Source organism: Triticum dicoccoides, chromosome 3B, assembly GCF_002162155.2.
Source record: "Triticum dicoccoides isolate Atlit2015 ecotype Zavitan chromosome 3B, WEW_v2.0, whole genome shotgun sequence".
NCBI lineage: Eukaryota > Viridiplantae > Streptophyta > Magnoliopsida > Poales > Poaceae > Triticum > Triticum dicoccoides.
The window spans coordinates 111,401,653-111,418,301 of record NC_041385.1 but is presented as its reverse complement, the minus strand read 5'-3'; the positions used below and the strand labels follow the sequence as shown (position 1 = coordinate 111,418,301).

At 48.7% G+C, this 16,649-nt stretch overlaps 1 protein-coding gene and 1 pseudogene across 1 annotated transcript; one reads left to right on the top strand and one right to left on the bottom strand.

Moving 5' to 3' along the window:
* The window catches only part of LOC119275055, a 7,444-nt pseudogene extending 1,167 nt beyond the window's left edge, over nucleotides 1-6,277 (top strand).
* Nucleotides 6,278-11,550: 5,273 nt separating this feature from the next.
* Nucleotides 11,551-14,240, bottom strand: LOC119275054 (protein IQ-DOMAIN 1-like). Its single transcript, XM_037555834.1, has 5 exons — nucleotides 13,917-14,240; nucleotides 13,092-13,382; nucleotides 12,774-13,001; nucleotides 12,489-12,614; nucleotides 11,551-12,409 (listed from the first exon to the last, which is right to left on the bottom strand). The coding sequence occupies exons 1-5, from the start codon at nucleotides 13,983-13,985 to the stop codon at nucleotides 11,819-11,821; spliced, it is 1,305 nt and encodes a 434-aa protein (XP_037411731.1). The 5' UTR covers nucleotides 13,986-14,240; the 3' UTR covers nucleotides 11,551-11,818.
* Between the last annotated feature and the right edge of the window lie 2,409 nt (nucleotides 14,241-16,649).

Genomic DNA, 16,649 nt, shown 5'->3' with positions numbered 1-16,649 from the left:
GCTCAAGAGCTGCCGCCGTGCCCTACCTCTCCTCCGCGGCGCCCCCACCCCCTCCCTCACGCGCGTCGCCGCCGTCGCCGTTCACTGTTCATCCTCGGCGCATCCATGCTGTCTCAGCCCCGTCGTCAATTTTGGCCATTGGCCTCCGAGGTATGAGCTAACCCCACTGACCTCCACTAATTTCGGCACACCATGTAGATCCGCCCCTGGGAGGGGTTACTAGACCCGTATAATTATACTGCTATTGGGCACACGCTGCAATTTTTGATTGGTAGAGGATTCGATTGAGACTTCGGGTCATATGATATCTCGAATCTTATCAAACATGATGTGATGATTCATTCGTTTCCCGCTCAAATTTGTTTCTCGTACTGATGGTTAAAATGTTTCCTTATTGCAGGTGCGTCAGCCCTAGGAGGGGAGAAAATTTCAGAAGCCAAGAAAGGTCTCACGAGCAGAGTAGGGGAGGACTTTGTTAGTGGACTCAGAGCATTGCACGTGCTTGTAGATGGAGAGGATAACCACCAACCCGTTCTATACCTCTGGAATCCCAGTAACTGTGCCATCACCTCTGCCTTCAGCCACCATGGATGAAAGCTTTCCGAGGCTTCCAGATGCGCAGAATGTTTTGCTGGAGAGGGAACTGAGAAGAACCCCTCTCCCGCCTCATCAAAGTACTGTTGCTCCTATTTGCGGGCAGTTTCACCCCAGTACTGGATCTGTCGGGCCTTTGCGTTCGCCCCCGGCTGTAAGGTTCTCTTCAGTTCTGAACCCTGAGCAATACAGCGGTGCCAATCCTTACATTTCTCAGACGCCAAGCACTGGAAGTTCTTCTGCGATGATTTATGGATCACACCATGAAGGCTTTGAACCTACTTTTAATGATTTTCCAAGAGATGTTGGACCAACGTGGTGCCCTGATCCAGTTGAGAGCATGCTTGGATTCTCCGATGATGTCCCTGTTGGAAACAATTTGGCTGGCATCAGTCCTATTGCAGCTACAGATGAGCTTGCTAAGCAGACTGAATGGTGGACGGATTTCATGAATGACGACTGGAAGGACATTGCTGACAACGCAGGTGCGGCTAAAACTCAACCACAGGTATGCTGACTGATTCTGCTATTTTGGTGGGTTGACTTGAGATGTGCATCTGCTCTTCTTTAACGAATGAACTATGCAAGTATGCAACAAACATTAAAATCAATAAGAGCCAAGCTCGAATAAAGCTTGAGATTAGTTTAGAGCATGCTAGTTTTGTGAACTGAACTGAAGAATAAACATGGACACGTTCGCGCCTTGATTAGGCTTGGTTTCTGTCGTGGCATTCTTTGAAATGATAATATACATTTCAAATGTATACAAGTCAAAACTGGTTAAGCCCAGTGTGATCCCAAATTTTGTTTCAGGTTGAAACTAGGCATAGGCTTAGCGCAGTGTACACACAGCCAGATTTCAGCTGAGCTTGAATTCAAGCTTATCTTTGGCTGGGTTTTATCTTTTCTTGGTATCCCTAACTGCAGCATTCGGTATAGCTTAGCAAATTTCTTTAGTGTTACTCTTCTAGATATTGTAAACATGATACTAAGTGTTGACACATGCTTTCGCACAGGCTGGACCGCCTGTGCAATCATCGATTTCAGTTCACCAATCAGCCAGTCAGCAAGCTGGTACAACTTCAGTTCACCAACCAGCCCTCCAGCAAATAGTTACAACTCAATCTATAGAATCATCTGTAGTTGCTGCACCCTCACCCTCTGCCAGCTCCAACACCTCCAAGACACGCATGAGGTGGACTCCTGAACTTCATGAGCGTTTTGTGGATGCTGTCAATCTGCTTGGTGGCAGTGAAAGTATGTATTGTTTGAAGAGATTTTTTTCTCCATTCATCGAACAGATGAGTTTTGACATTTATTTGATTTATTTGATATTATTGCAGAAGCTACTCCAAAGGGGGTGCTAAAGCTAATGAAGGCAGATAATTTGACCATTTATCATGTAAAAAGTCATCTTCAGGTCTGTTGGTTGGCTGCTATTGCTGGGTATAATTGAGACAAGCCAGAATTGCTGATTTGATTTGACTTAAACTTTTTTTTTTTGCAGAAGTACAGAACTGCCCGATATAGACCAGAATTATCTGAAGGTATGCCTTTTTCCATTTTCAATATGCTATATTTTCTGTATATTTCCTGCAGCGGTCTCTTCAAATACTCTATCATGTTCATCAATTTGAGATTTTCAGGTACATCAGAAAGGTTGGAAGCCTCAAAAGAGGAGTTGCCATCTATAGACCTTAAAGGGTAAGTTTGCAATCTATGTGAAATTCAATTAACCTATGTTGATGATACTGATGTCACGTACGACACTATAGTACAACTTTGGGAGTACAGAAATTTCTGTACTGGAAACCGTATCCCATCATAATGTCAGCAAAACTGACCCAGTGATTCAGGATAATGAAAAAGGTGTTGCTTGCAATAAAAATGAGCAAACAGTTTGCAGTAACATAGACGTCATTTGGTTGAGCAGTACTACTGGTACTCCGGTTAGGCCATCACTATCAATCACAAGTTTACAACACTATACTCCGTGCTGAAATCGATTCATCAATATTCATGCTCTCATATTACTTCTTGGATGATTGTGTTCTATATGTGGTTTCATCCTGTGACATGTATTTGGCCTTTAAACTTCATCTTCCAATTTCTAGCCTTTTTAATTGTATACCTTCTTGCTGAATTTTTACTGTAAATATGGAACGGCTTACTGTTTTCGCCAAGCTGATTGGTATCTTTCCACAAATTATTTAGCTGTTCCTACTGGATTTTGAGCATTAGTTCTTGTATTCCTGCAGGAATTTTGATCTGACTGAAGCATTACGTCTCCAGTTAGAACTTCAAAAGCGGCTCCATGAACAGCTTGAGGTATGTACCAAATAGTTCTATCATGATTTAGGTATCTTCTGCTGAGGGTGAGTTTAAAATCTCATTGCTTATGGGTTTCTGGGACTTTGATATTTGACATGCTTGCAGTTAGTTCCACTTTGGAATAAGATAAGCAAGCAACAATATAGTACCACCCTCTGTCCGAATTACCTGTCTTCATCTTTGTGGGCATGGAAGTGGGAATGAGTTAATGTCTTTAGCTTTTCACATGGCCTTATTAATTGTATAATCAACTCTTTAACATGCCTTTTTTGAACGAAAGTCAACACATCTAATAAGTAGTAGTGGCATTAGTTAAAAAGGTTCTCACGGAAAAAAACTTTCTGTAATGGGATCTGTTGGTATAACTTGGAGTGGTAGTAACACAAGTTATTCTAGTTACCCATCATTATGTTTTACTCTGCAAATTGATATTTTCTAAATTCAGAAATTTTCAATTTGAGATTTTTATTTGCTAGGATTAACTGTGAAGTACTCTCATGCTAGGCTGTTTCAGATCTAATTTTGTTGATGATAAGGAGAGTAATGCCATCGTTCAAAAAAAGATAATAACCAGATTATGTAAAGTAATCAAATAGAGTAAAAAAACTTAACAGATTCGTTGGACTACATATATGACTATATGTACTAACATATTGTAACGGCAACAGAAATAATGTCTGGTTTTATTAGAAGTAGATAATTTCCTTTTTTGGGCGAAAGTATGGTAAATATTTTACCAAGTTAATTCATTGGGTGATGAAACTTTGGAGTTTGGGCATACTCGTATCTTGCCATTGGATGGGGCCAGCAAAAATTGGAATCGAGTCCGACACAATAAGAGATCGTAAGTGGCTCTCCCTTAGCCGAGTCTCTCTGCTTGGAGTCATGCACACCTATCCAGCCCTTCGATCAACTGCATTGTCAACACCAACAGTTCAACACCTCCGTCAGCTTGTACCGGTGTGGCCAACATTGGAGTAGTTCGCTGCCTGTGCTTGCAGCTTACTCCAGAATTTGCGGTACTGTGATATCCCCCTCCTGCCTCCTGTGGCTGCCATGGACATCTGCACCAATCTGAAATAAATAACCTCCAGATCCTCTTGGTGAGAGTTGTTGTCACCTCCGTGCTCCATCTCCATCTTACCGACGCTACCACTTTAAGGCACACTGCTGTCACCGCTGGCAAATCAAGCGACGGTTGTGGCGAATCGGGTGGCTTTGGCATCTGAGGAGACGAGGATTTGTAAGAAGAGATGTGAGGACGGGACAGAACAGTGGTGAGTCACGTGAGGGATTTCCCTACTTTTTGTGTTGGTTTGGGTCCTACAAATAGGTGGTGCATAGTGAGAGGTCAAACACGACTACATGAGATGCCATTAAGCATGAAGTAGCTAAATTGACACTCCCCGTCTTTGTTACTGGACAAACTATGAAAACTTTTGTGTTTGCTGTCACTATCTCGAATTCTCGATCACATTATGCCTCAGCAGCTAGGCGGAATAAAGGGCTGTTTGACTAGCGGAAAATATGTCATAGAGGCTTAGAGCTGCTTACCCAAGTGACTTTGTTTAATTCATTCACGTCAGCAAGAATGGTTAATGCCTTAATGTGCCGGCTACTTTAAATCAGATTTCTCCATTGGTAGTTTCATACATGTTTTGCTATGCCTATTTCATACTGTACATGTTTTGCTATGTCACGGATTTCCATCTTTTCTAAATATTCTTAGGGGTCTCTTGGTTTCGAATATTATCAGTGAGCTTCCAGTGTCATCGAATTTTGTTCTACACCCTTTTGGTAAACATTGCTACAAACGTTAGCTGTGTAGGTAGTCTCTTCATCTAGGCACTTGGATAGCTTCCTACGGAACGCAGGGCACTAGAATGTGTAAAGCCTTAGATAGGTCAGTTTAGTACATGTACACATTTTAATAGAAACAACAAAGTGCTGAGCTTAATTCTTGTTCCCAATTCTTTTAGAACCCAAATCGTAAGTTTCATCAGTGTCTAGGATGTGGTAGTATTTGGATCACGAGAAGAAAGTCAGGCCAGCACTGAAGTGAATTTTGCCACTCATGTTGTTTACAGCATGTTGTTTTTGTTTGTGTGCACGGATGGTACAAGGTATTGCTTTTTTTTTTTTGAACTTCTCTGCTTTGATTGTGCCTAGTTCTCTGAGATTCTGACCAGAGTAGTATTGAGCTGTAAACATGATTTTGTTCTCCCGTGCGAACACTTTCTGGAAATCCCTCTGGGAACTGGAATTTGCAAAACCAACCAGATTTCTATTAAATCATTAGTTATTCATAGAAAGTTAAATACTTTTTACATGCATAATTAAAATTAGAGTTAATGTTTTGGGTTGGTACAAAATATAAACTGCCGACAACCGCTTCTGGGTTGAATTTAAGCCATTTAACAGCGCACCAGTTCGCTGGGAATCATCAGGCAGTAACATGGGAATACCTTTTGTAACTTTGACCTTACTTTGGTTCCATATCCTTGCCTGCACCGCAGGTACAAAGAAGTCTGCAGCTGAGAATCGAGGAGCAAGGGAAGTGCCTTCAGATTATGATCGAGCAGCAATGCAATCCTGCTGCAGACAAGGCGCTGGATGCGTCAACCTCGGTAGAAGGATCAAAGTTATCTTGTGACCCCCCAGAATCTTCTACCGGAAAGGATGTTCCAAGCAGCAGTCAAAATGGAACAACCGAGCAAGCAGGTATTAGACATGGACAGAAGTCTTTTGTATGTTTGCTATACCAATCTTAATTATGACAAGTTCTTGTAGATTATTGATTTTCAACTTTCTGTTTCGGAATCAGGTGACAAGGAATGAAGATCTAACCATGCTCGCCTGAAGATGTGAACCCCACTAGCCATGAATTTGACATCAATTTGACTGGTTGCTGCCAAACTATAGAATCAAGCCGGTCTTTTATCTTTCTGGGAGAAAGGGGTGAGCATTTCTATGAACTAGGTTTAGTTGTACAGTACCCACAGTCACAGAAGCGATGATTCCGTGCCATGTGGATGATCTAGGTTTCCAGAAGGCAGCGCAAGCAAATTCACACTGATGTACTGTTTTGAGGGGGTTTGACTTCTTGCATTCGCTGTTGTTAGGGACGCAAAATAGCATCTTAGGCATTTGATTATGCACTAATCCCAGTATTTGTTATATTCTCTGCCACCTCTTGTGTTTGGAGCATGTTTTATGGTACCAAACACGGCCAGGATGTATTTACATTCATTTCTTACTCTCAGCTAAAAGTGTCCGCAAGGGAGCAAATCCTGTAAGCCCTGTGGCTTCGTATTTAAGTGACTGCGTGAAGAAAGCAGTGTTGGATTTTGAATGGTCCCTGGTTACCTGTGTTGAAATCCATCCTAAGAGTAGCTCTGGCAGCAGTTAGCACTGATAGTTTGCCGTTGCAAAATTTTGATTTTTGGATCAAACCATTTTTCGTTCTTATGCAAACAAAGGGTGATCTTTTTTCCTTCAAAAGATAAAAGAAGTTGCTCCTTGGGTCATTGTTATGCTGTACCTCTAAAGAGGAAGAACTGTGTATTCTCCTTCAAAATATTCAGAAAAGAACTGTAACAAATAAGGTAATCAAGAATATTTCAAAAATCCAATAAAAAATTTGAATGCATGTTATTTTTAGAATTCCAAGGTTCTAAAGTGTCATCTTTCTATACTTTCCAAAACCTAATAAATCAATGGAATCCCATATGAGACACGTTTGGTTACCTGCATTAGGTCGGGCTAGGCCCGCGTGGGCAGAATTTGGCCCTTTTGGTTGCTTGGGTCGCGCAATTTGTGGCTTGCACTTGAGCCACGTGTGGAGAGCGCGTGCACGCCTGGGAAAGCGCGGGAGACGACGCGACGGCTCATAACTCCCCACGCCCCCTCCCATCACCTCCCTCGCTAGTTCACACCCACTCACTCTCTCTCACCTCATCACCCGTTTGGTTTCTCCGATGGCCATGCCGCCATCTCGCCACGCCCCACCCACTCCGGTCATCGCCGGCAGCAATCCCATCCAAGAGAGGTGGATTGCCGGCCTCCCTGTAGCCAGAGTAGATCTGGCGGCGACACTGCGAGCTCCCTCCCCTTTCTGCATCATGCCGTCGCTCCGGGCCAATGTAGCGTCGGCGTCGGTCGCTTCGGCTCCGCCACCGGAGCCGGTGGTCCGCTCCGTCGGCTCAAACCTAGCGGGGATCCAATACTCGCCGGCGCAGTCCTTTGTAGGCCCCTCTTGTGGGGGTATTTTTTTATCCCCATAAGAGGGGGTTTCTCCTCTGCGTCTAGTGCAAGGGAAGCGAAGCTCCAGGACGCCGGCGTCATCTTCAAGCCGGCGCAGGACGAGATGCACGGCCACGACCCTCGGAATGGCCGGGTCCTCTTCATCGGCGGCGGCATCACCCCTCTTCCCGCCGGGTTTTTCACCACGGCCGGCATACGCTACACCGGCAACCCCCACTGCAAGCTCTCAAATCTCCCTCTGCTTCGTACTTAGGGTTCTTAAGGTAGTTCTAAGTGTGTTAATTTAGATTGTGGCCCGTACATTCGACCTGATTCGATCTGATTTGACTGGATTCGACCGGATTCGATCAGAATCCACTGTTTTGGGGATGAACCAGAGTGCATGCGTACTTTGTTCATCCCACATGGCTAGATTGTTCATAATGCAGTGTTAGTTTGCATCGTTTTAGTGCCACATTGTTATTTTGTACTGCCAAATTGTTAGTTTGTAGTGGCGCATTGTTACTTTGCACTGCCACCTTGTTAGTTCTTAGTGTTGTTACTAGTATATATGCTACTGTTCTTCTTCTTGTTGTTAGTTCTTAGTGCTCCTCTTGCTCTTGTTGCTAGGGTGCATGAGTGCATGTGGCATGCAAGTAGGACATACCTGAAATACTGTTCAAGATATCTTCCGATAGTCCAAAAAATTGGCCGACTAATCGCTTATCCAAGTCTGATCGATAAGATAAATCTGCCGATAAATCAACCGAAATGGCGATAAATCGGCTGATATGCCGATAAAATGGTTGATTTACCCTTTATCATGGGTCGACCAACAAGTTCCCGATAAGCGATATCCCCAACATTGCCTGAATGCAAAAAATAGTAGGTGCAAGTAGGACATGTGAGTGGTGGCTTCATCCGATGAGTGTTAGCACTGATAACTATAAGCACTGATCATGCGTTAGTAGTGATCATTGTAAGTTGTGTTCTGTGAGCATAAATGATGTCCTACTTGTTAGCTTTGATCATGTGTCATATGTTGCTAACTGATGTCCATCTTGCTGACAAGATAATCACTGGCGGAGCTACATGTGTTCATGGAGGGGCCATGGCCCCCCCAACCCGAATAAAATGTCTGAAGGAATTCTTTTTGGAAGTGCTTAATTAGAAAAAGTATAGTTTTTGCCCCCCTCAAGATTTTTCTATTTGCCTTTCACCCCTCCAACATTTCTTCTCTAGCTCCGCCACTGAAGATAATGAAGACGAAGTGGGACAGAGCCGGTGGTGGTGCGCAGGTCGTCGTCGGTGTAGAGGGGACGGAGGACCTCATCCCCACCAACTGGTGGCTGAAGAGGGTGGTGCTCCTTGGCAGGGTGGACTACGTGAGGATGCTGTTGGGCGCTGGCAGGAGGCCGAGGACCGTCCACGAGGAGGGTGCACGGGAACCTATCAGGTTCTACGTGCAGATCAGTGACCAGGAGGATATTGCCATGCTGATCATCCCGCATAAATTCAGACTGGTGATGAAGCAATGGCTGGTCAGTGGCCCTCCTCGCGTCGTCAGCCTCTCCACCAACAAGTGGTGCGAGTTTGGGGTCTAGGTGCAGATGTTCAAGGGGCACATGGTGTTGGGGCACAGCTTGTCGTCTTCAAGCTCTCCGCCTTGGAGCTGAAGATGCGGATCTTCAACGCCAACAGCTCCAACATCTGCACTGTCCGATGCTTGAAGCACATCTGCGTCGGCGACATCACTCAGGCCCTCTAGTTCGTTTGTCAAGTCTGATCTCTCATGCTATATAGTTTGTTTCTCACTGAAGTAGTGTAGGTTTGAATTGAAGCCCGATCGTCTCTTTTGCTGTGAGCTTGTGTATATATTGGCCGGGGAGCAGCACCCTGGGGTCTAGCAGGGGCATGGGATGCCCCGTTGTTTTAAAACGTATGCCTAGTAGTACTTACTGCATGTTCTTGGTTTGTTCTTGCTGCGTTCTTGCTTAGTTGTTGCTGCTGATGATCAGTGTGTGTTGTGTGTTGACAACTGGGTGGTAAGTCCATCATATTTGAAAGGGGTGAGCAGATCAAGAACTTACACACAACCAATCAGCTGTGCTCACAAACATAGGCAATCAAACAACATGACCCAGCCGGGCCTTGATGCAATGCAGGCCCAATCAACATGCAGATGTTGGTTTTTTGCGTGCATATGCTCAGCTAGGCCCAACTGGGACAAGTATGCAAAGTGACAAAAAACGGTGCAAGTAACCAAACGCGTCCATGATGCCCCGCAGCCCGAAAGTCACCAATAGTAACTACTCACATTTTCTTTCCTTTGGAAAGGGAGGGCATACAATTTAAGACAACTTTTTATTGTAAGATGTTTTTAGAGTTGACTCTGCTAGGCATGAAAAGTTGCAAGTGCTCGGCTTTGTGCATTGTACCAGCACTGCTCCACTGCTTAGCATAGTTGTGTTTAACCAAGCGGCAAGTACCAAAGGAGAGAGCACTGCTAGTGCTACATGCCTTGGCCTTGGTAAGTTGGATTTCGGTGCAGGCAGCAATGCTTCAGACCATCAGTGTTGTTGTGGCCCAACCGGCCGGTTGTGGCCTTGCAGACTTGTGGTTGATGATGAGTTAATAGGAGGAGCCTTTGGCCTGGAGCTCCCTACAGTGGACTCATTGGATGCCCCTCCCGGTGTGTTTACTGCGTCTGCCACCCATCCTGACGGCCAGAGGAAACACTGCTGCCAATGCCAATGCCATCTTCAAACGGAAACAAATTTGAAAAACTTACCCACACACCAAAGGTGCAGCTCTGTAGATCGTGCTTTACGTTACGTTCTCTACGGTTCACCGAGACAGAAGAAGATGCACCAGCCGGATAAAGTTCTTACATGTCAACGAGTACAGGAAAAGATGATCTTGGTGGCGAGTTCTCTCTGCAGTTTCATGGTCCAAGGGTTACCAACTTTTACCACTGCACGAGTACTCGTACATTTCGTAAGATTGGTGTTGACTACACGTATGTCATCTTGCTGATCTAACTATACTTACCATTGCTCAGCAAAAACTTTTGCCTCCGTGCTGCGATCCAGGCGGCATGTCTCAAGTCTGAACCAGCGGATGCGCTCATTGATTGACTGAACCTGAACGGGACGCCAAGAACGTGGCTGGTCCTGAAACCCGCGTCGTCGTCATCGAGCACAATCAATTCAATGCACTTTCAGTGTGCCCTAGTGGGGGGATCCAGCCAGTACCACCACTCCGGAAGTAAATTTTCCTGTCCGCCCGGATCCAGTCAGCATGACTGTGGCAACAGCCAATAGGCAAGTTCAGGCAGGGCCAGCGTGGAAGCAGTGCCAAAAGGGCCACCACTTTGCACTTCTAAGTACTCCAGCATTTCAAAAACTTTGCTGCTATTAGCAAAGTGACATGATGCATAGCGTGCTGCTACCACTGAGCATTTCTTTTCTCTCTCTCTGACAATGAGCTGTTCTTCTGTCTTCCTTCTTTCAGTGCTGGTAAACAAAAACAAAAAATATTGTTTGGAGCTGCTTAAATTACATTGCATCATTTTTGGGTGTATGATTACTTGATTAGATTTTTCTTTTGAGGGAAACTTGATTAGGTTAATGAAGAGCTACTAATACTAGCATGCGATGCATAGATCACTAGGGCCTTTGTTTTCTGGGCCAACAATGTTCTTTGACCTACATTATGTAGTACTGATGTTGTCTGTCCTCCAGGACAGCAATCTTCTTCGTCCGAGGAGGTCAAACAAGGTTAACCGTGTCAGTTTACGGAATCTATCCCGTGAGCATTTAAGGCCCGGCAACTAACTGGTTTAGTAGCAGTTAAAAATGTCATCTACAGGGCATCAAACATCTCTCAAACCATGCTTGCCACGGTCTGCTGCAGTGGTGTTCTTGGTCTTGGTGATTTCTGAAGACATAATTTTCTACTTTGCCATGCTTGCCATGAGCTGTTCAAGCAGGGCCATACTTTTCTATGGGCCAACAGGAATAATCTAGGTCAGTGTTCTTGGTCTTGGCGATTGCCATCTTCTGTTGAAACGACATTTGATCATTGTTTAAGCATGTTGGGAAACTGGATTTTGTATGTTGCCATGCTTACCATGAGCCATTCAAGTAGCACTAGGACCCTATGTTTTTGTGAGGGCACAAACATGTCACAGTACATTAATTTAAACCCTGATTTTCCTACTTATTCACTAATGTTTTCTTGTCAGTAACCCAAAGTATCAGAGCTTAACTGGTCTATCTAGGGTCTAAAAGCCCTAAACTTGTACTGAGATATTTCAGCATGAAGCACCGACTTGAGCTTGTTTGAGGTGACACTATAGCAAAATCAACAACGAGAAGCCAAGAACACTGGTAACTTTTTTCACAGGCTGAAAGGACAAAACCCACACAATTCTTTTCTCAGTCGAAGAACTACTATGTTTACAAAGAAAACCGCCAATGACAATGAGGACTGCCCTGAGATGGGGCAACCGATCGGACAACAAGATGTTGAACATGAGACACCAGCAACACACACTCAAGAATGCAGCACCAAGACACTGAAAACACCTTAGAGAGAGCTAGAAAATTGGCTCTTCATCTCTTCACGGAGTTCCATGAACACCGCGCTTTTACGCCTTGGCGGCCTTCAACTCGGCGCCCGGGGCTTTCCTATCATCCAACTGCTTCGACGCCGTCGTTCTCTGCGCGCCGCAGGGCTTTCGCTTCGCCTTGATGGACTCCGTCAAGCTCATGTAGTTCGGCCTTGACCTGACGCTGCTGCCATTGGTCTTCTCTGGTGTGAGCAAGGTGGAGAACGACAATGGTGTTGATGCAAAGCATGACGACGATGAGGCCGAGCTCTCATCGTTGTGCAGCTCGGTGCTCAGGGACGAGATCGACTGAGCTTTGAAACGCTGAGGGTGCGTCGCGCCTGGCGGTTTCGCGCTGATCCTCTTGCTCACGTTGTTCTTCCTCACCTTGACTGAATTCGGTTCGGAGAAGTCCCCTAGGACACCGAAGGCGTCCTCGCAGTTCTTGGACGGCACCAGGTCCGGCGAGCTGGCGCTGGTCTGGTTGTGCTCCTCCATCAGCCGGTTCTCCCAGGGCCTCGCCGCCATCCACCTCTCCAGCCAGCTCCAGCTGCCGTTGTTCTTGTCGCAGTGCTGGTGCTTGAGAAGGAGGCCGGACTGGTTGGATCGGCCATTGCTGCCCTTCTGTAGCTGCAGAAGAGAAACAATGTTAGCTCATTCAGATGAGTAGTAGTGTTCTACTAGAATCCTGCAGATAATTGATTCATACGTTGCATTTCGCTACGCCGTGATACACGTAGGCGATGGCCCGCTCGCGCTTGATTGCTCCTTCCTGCCGTTTCTGCAGCTTCACTCTCACTGCCTCTAGAGTTCCCTGGCTGTCACACCATCCTTCCTGAAAGTTCAGAATTTGTCCAGACAAGACAGTCAAACACTCGAATCAGCAAAGATGACTGAAGATCCTACATGTGTTTGCTCAATGTGAAGGAAATCAAGGAATCGATCCGACTGGACAATGTTTGACTCATGGAGGAGGACAGGCAAGGCAGGTAACCTCGGCTTCCCGGAGGATGTCGAGCTTGGTGCGGCGAGCCTGGATGAGCTTCTGCACGGCCTGGCCCTCGGTGGACATGCGCACGCGGCGCGCCCGGATGCGCGCCTGCACGCGGACCAGCGCCTGCATGCACCGGAGCGTCACCGCCGCCTGCTTCCGCACCTGCCGGCCGCGCACGATGGCCTGCAGCCGCACCAGCCCCTTGAGCGCCCGCAGCGCCCGCCGCGCCTGCAAAAACACAAACACGTACAGAGCGTTCAGTCCACCGTGCAAATGCAGTCCGAGAAGAGACCATCGATGAGGCGTGAAGAGTAGTACCAGGAAGCCACGGAAGGCCGTCTGGATGCGGATGGCGGCCCATTCTTGCCGGACGGCCATGAAGTCCTTGGCCGGCGCGCGGGCGACAGTGGCGAGGGCGGCGGTGAACATGTCGGCGGCCGCGGCGGCCAGCGAGGAGGCGTCGTCGGAGGCCTCCGACGCCGCGGACCGCTGGCTGCCGCCTCTGGAGCCGCGCCACAGGGAGCCGTGGTCGCCGGAGGAGCTCCTCCACAGCTTCCACTTCCGGTCCTTGCCTCCCCCTCCCAGGACAGACGGAACTTGCAGCTTGTTCTGTTGGAGAAGCGAAGCAGAGAAAATCAGGGGATGCCGGCCATGATGATTACCGCAAGAGATTTGAAGCTCGATATGAAAAACACTCGGGTAAACAAATGCAGCGAGAAACTTTGAAGTTGAGATTAACCACCCAGGATATTAAAAAGAAGCCTATTTTGAGCCAATCATAACCCTACTGGGGCAGTGCCACTAGTATAGTACTTGTGAAGCAGCAAGAAAGTACAATCAAGTCAAGGGGATAAAAAGCACTGTTGTTGTTTGCATCTTGAGGGAATGAAAGAGACATTGCGTGGTCATTAGAGGGGAATTTTCAGCGGTGGATTTTTGCCGGTATGGGTAATCATCTCTCTTTCTGCTGCTTCTTCTATTTCGGGGAAAACATGACCTCAAGAAACTCTAGATGAATCTAAACCAAAAGAAATCAACTGTGAAATAGAATGTTTTTGCACATCTAATCAAGAATGTCCGACAAGAATCGATGGAGAGAGCAAGAAGAGCAGCGGCCATGCTGGGAGCTGCGGCTCGCCTCACCTTGCAATCCTCCCGGTCGGGCTTCTTGAGCCCTATGAGCGACTTGACCCACTTCCCGGACCCTCCCATCTCCCCTCCTCTCGCCAAGAACAGCACTACAACAGCAGCCGCCGGAGAGGAGGAAGGAGACTCAAGAAAAGAAACGCCGGAGAGCGAAGCAGGCCGAGGGAAGGGAGGCAGGTGTGTGCGACTGCGTGCGCGTGCGAGAGAGCCCGGGGCGGGGGGCTTTGCAGTGGCAGAGAGTGGAGGAGAGCGTCGGCCTTGGGGGAAACGGCCGGCTGGGATTTGAAATTCGAAATGGAGGGAACTGGTACTGCCCAAAGCACACGCACGCATGCATCGCATTGCATGCAACAAAAAGCCAGGGAGAGCTCAGTGGGCAGCTCGTCGCCGCGACCACGACCGCCACTTTGTTTAATCACCCATCACTAATCACCCAAGAAGTAAATACCAGTACCACTGCTACTGGACAAAAAGGAGAAGCAAAGAAGAATGCAAAAATAGCAATGTGGTTGGGAAGCACGAGAAGGATCCTATGTGAATTTTGGACGGTAAAAGATTTTCTCCCCCTCCCGTCCGTCCATCCATCAGTCGCTTCGTTTCACGTCGGCGCATTGGATTCTCGCCTCGCTTCGCTGCGGGCCGTTTTTTAACCCGTTGCTGTTGTTGGGCGTGGCGACATCTGTGGCGCGGCCATAGGAGCGCGCTCTGGTTTCGTTCGGTCCGAAAAATGTCTCCTCGCGTTTCGTCGCGTCGGGAACAGCGCGGGCGGGGAGAGGAGAGCGGGGCACGCAACTTTGCCCGTCTTTTTTTGGGTCCTTGCGAAAGCCGAGCCTGCTGTGCTGTGCTGTGTGCGCGCGTGAGGAGGGAGGGTCGGGGAGTGAGTGCAAGAAAGAAAAGCTGGCGCTGGCACTGGCACCGGCGGTTTGCGGTCAGTGGTGGACTGCCCGACTGGACCACTTGGCTGGCTGCCGCGGGCTTGTACGGAATTTTTGTCGAAAAGGACCACCTACGCGAATGAATTGACAAAAACGACCACCTGCTGATAAATTTGACAAAAAGGATCCCCTCGACTGTAGCGGCAGGTGCGGCAGGCGACACGTGGCACCTGCCGCCACGCAGCGAGGCGGCAGCACTGTACCGCCTGCCAGAACGGGAATGGGCGCTGGCGACGGAACAGCTGCGGCGTGTGGGGCCCGGCCGCCAAGGGGCGTGGCGGCAGTACTGTAGCGCCTGGGCCCGGCCGCCTCGCGGGTGGCGGCAGCCCTGTTCATCGCCCTGCTGCTACTGCGCGCTACGGAGCCGGCCACCGCTGCTGATTGCTAGTACTGCTGCTGCATGGCAAAGCGCATGGCGCTGCTGTTGAATGCACAAGTCCAGCAAAGCACAAAGCGCATGCGGCCACAAGTTTTCAGGCACTGATTCCCAGCGCGAGTTTCGTCTGCTTTGAGGCACTGGTTTCCAACGTTTCGTATTTTTCGGCACTGATTGCAGACGACCACGATGCACTGCGCATCATTTGTGATAGCCGGCTCCGTAGCGATGAACAGGGCTGCCGCCAGCTCGTGAGGCGGCAGGGCCCAGGCGGTACAGTACTGCTGCCACGCCCCTTGACGGCCGGGCCCCACACGCTGCTGCCGTTCCGTCGCCAGCGCCGATTCCCGTTCTGCCAGGCGGTACAATGCTGCCACCTCGCTGCGTGGCGGCAGGTGCCACGTGTCGCCTGCCGCACCTGCCGCCACAGTCGAGGGGGTCCTTTTTGTCAAATTTATCAGCAGGTGGTCTTTTTTGTCAATTCATTCGCGTAGGTGGTCCTTTTCGACAAAAATTCTGCGTTTCGTTGCGCAAATGCGCGATGCGGGGTGGATACAGTGGTCTTGTGCAGAGGGGTCACGCTTTGGCGCTTGCGCCTCCGTCCTGGGTTTGTAGGGCTGGGCTTTGGATGGAACGGGTCAATCGGTTCCCGTTGGTTTGGTCTTGCGTATCTTGTGATCCTGTGGTCCTTTCTTCACCTTTGTGCGTGGATTTGGCACTTTTGGGGGTGTTTGGGATTTACGTGCCGGAGCTGGACTCGAAGCAGGAGGTGAAGGAGGAGCGCACGGAGGAGCGCACATGGGTGTCGTGGTCACCACCAACACCGTCGCCGCGGCCTGCACATCACTCGCCCAACCCATTCGGGAGGCCGCTGCCCCACCTCTCGACGCCCCCACCCTACGTCGACCTGACCAACATCAACGAGGATGGTGGCGCCTAATGATGGCGACGGCATCTGCGGCGCGCGGGGCGGCCGAATTGTCTTTTTATGTTTTTTTAGTTTCATCTTAAGGCCAACTCACGACCCCATCTTGTCCGGGTGCGTCCGTTTGGGGTAAAACGGACGAATAGCGCAGCCCAACGCGCGGCCTCAAACGAACAAATGTCCGGAATCCGTCCGTTTTCGACCCATCCCCGGCCCAACGTTGCGCTCGGTTTGGGGTGAAACGGACGCGCGCGGACGGCCGCGACGCACGCCCTTGTCTCCCCCGTGGCCCACCTGTCGGGGACACTAGCAGTCCCTTCCTCCTAATGCTTCAACCATCCCTCTCCCGCCCCGCCCCGCCGCCGGTGACGCCGCTATTCTCCGGCCGCCTCCGCACCGCGCAGCCCCCGACCGTCCATACCAAACCACGTGTAGACATGACCGCCACCACGCCCGCGCTTTCGCCGTAGTTTTGGCCGTCGATTGAAGGAGGT